The 579-nt window shown below is 64.8% G+C and overlaps 1 protein-coding gene across 1 annotated transcript in view; it reads right to left on the reverse strand.

Moving 5' to 3' along the window:
* LOC104075982 (interferon regulatory factor 5-like) overlaps positions 1-576 on the reverse strand; it is a gene marked incomplete at both ends in the record, with an annotated part of 1,265 nt that extends 689 nt beyond the window's left edge. The window contains one exon of the mRNA XM_009576670.1: positions 308-576. Coding sequence (XP_009574965.1) covers positions 308-576 — 269 coding nt within the window. The remainder of the gene's footprint in view (positions 1-307) is intronic.
* Positions 577-579: the final 3 nt, after the last annotated feature.

Genomic DNA, 579 nt, shown 5'->3' on the forward strand with positions numbered 1-579 from the left:
CCATGCCACCAGGTCGCCATGGGCTGCCTGCTGTCCCCCCATCCCAGCTTTGTCCTCCCATGCCAGCTGGTCCCTATGTGCTGGGTGGTGTCCCCCCATGTCACCACATCTCATCCCAGCTCATTCCCCGATGCCATCAGGTCCCCATGTACCAGCTGATGTCCCCCCATCCCGTCTTGGTCTCCCCATGCCAGCTGGTGTCCCCCCATGGGAGCTTGTCCCCCCATGCCACCTTGGTCCCCGCATGCCACCAGGTCCCCACGTGCCGCCTGGTGTCCCCCCATGCCAGCTGACCCCTTCATCCCATCCGGTGTCCCCAAGGGGCACAGGGGACAACCAGCCCATCCTCTTCTCACCGTTGAGAAACCCCTCGAGGCTGAAGAGCTTGGTCTTCTTCTCCCTCTCGATAGGGTTGGGGCCGGCGTGGTGGGCGGCGCAGGGCCCCGTCCAGAAGACCTTGCACTGGCAGAGGCGGATGGCGTAGATGTCCTGGCCCTGCAGCTCCAGGATGAGCCCGCGGTCCAGCACGTCCAGGAGCTGGTGGGTGTAGAAACGCTGCTTCTCGTTGGGGATGGCGTC

Source organism: Fulmarus glacialis, unplaced genomic scaffold (genome assembly GCF_000690835.1).
Source record: "Fulmarus glacialis isolate BGI_N327 unplaced genomic scaffold, ASM69083v1 scaffold43390, whole genome shotgun sequence".
Lineage (NCBI taxonomy): Eukaryota > Metazoa > Chordata > Aves > Procellariiformes > Procellariidae > Fulmarus > Fulmarus glacialis.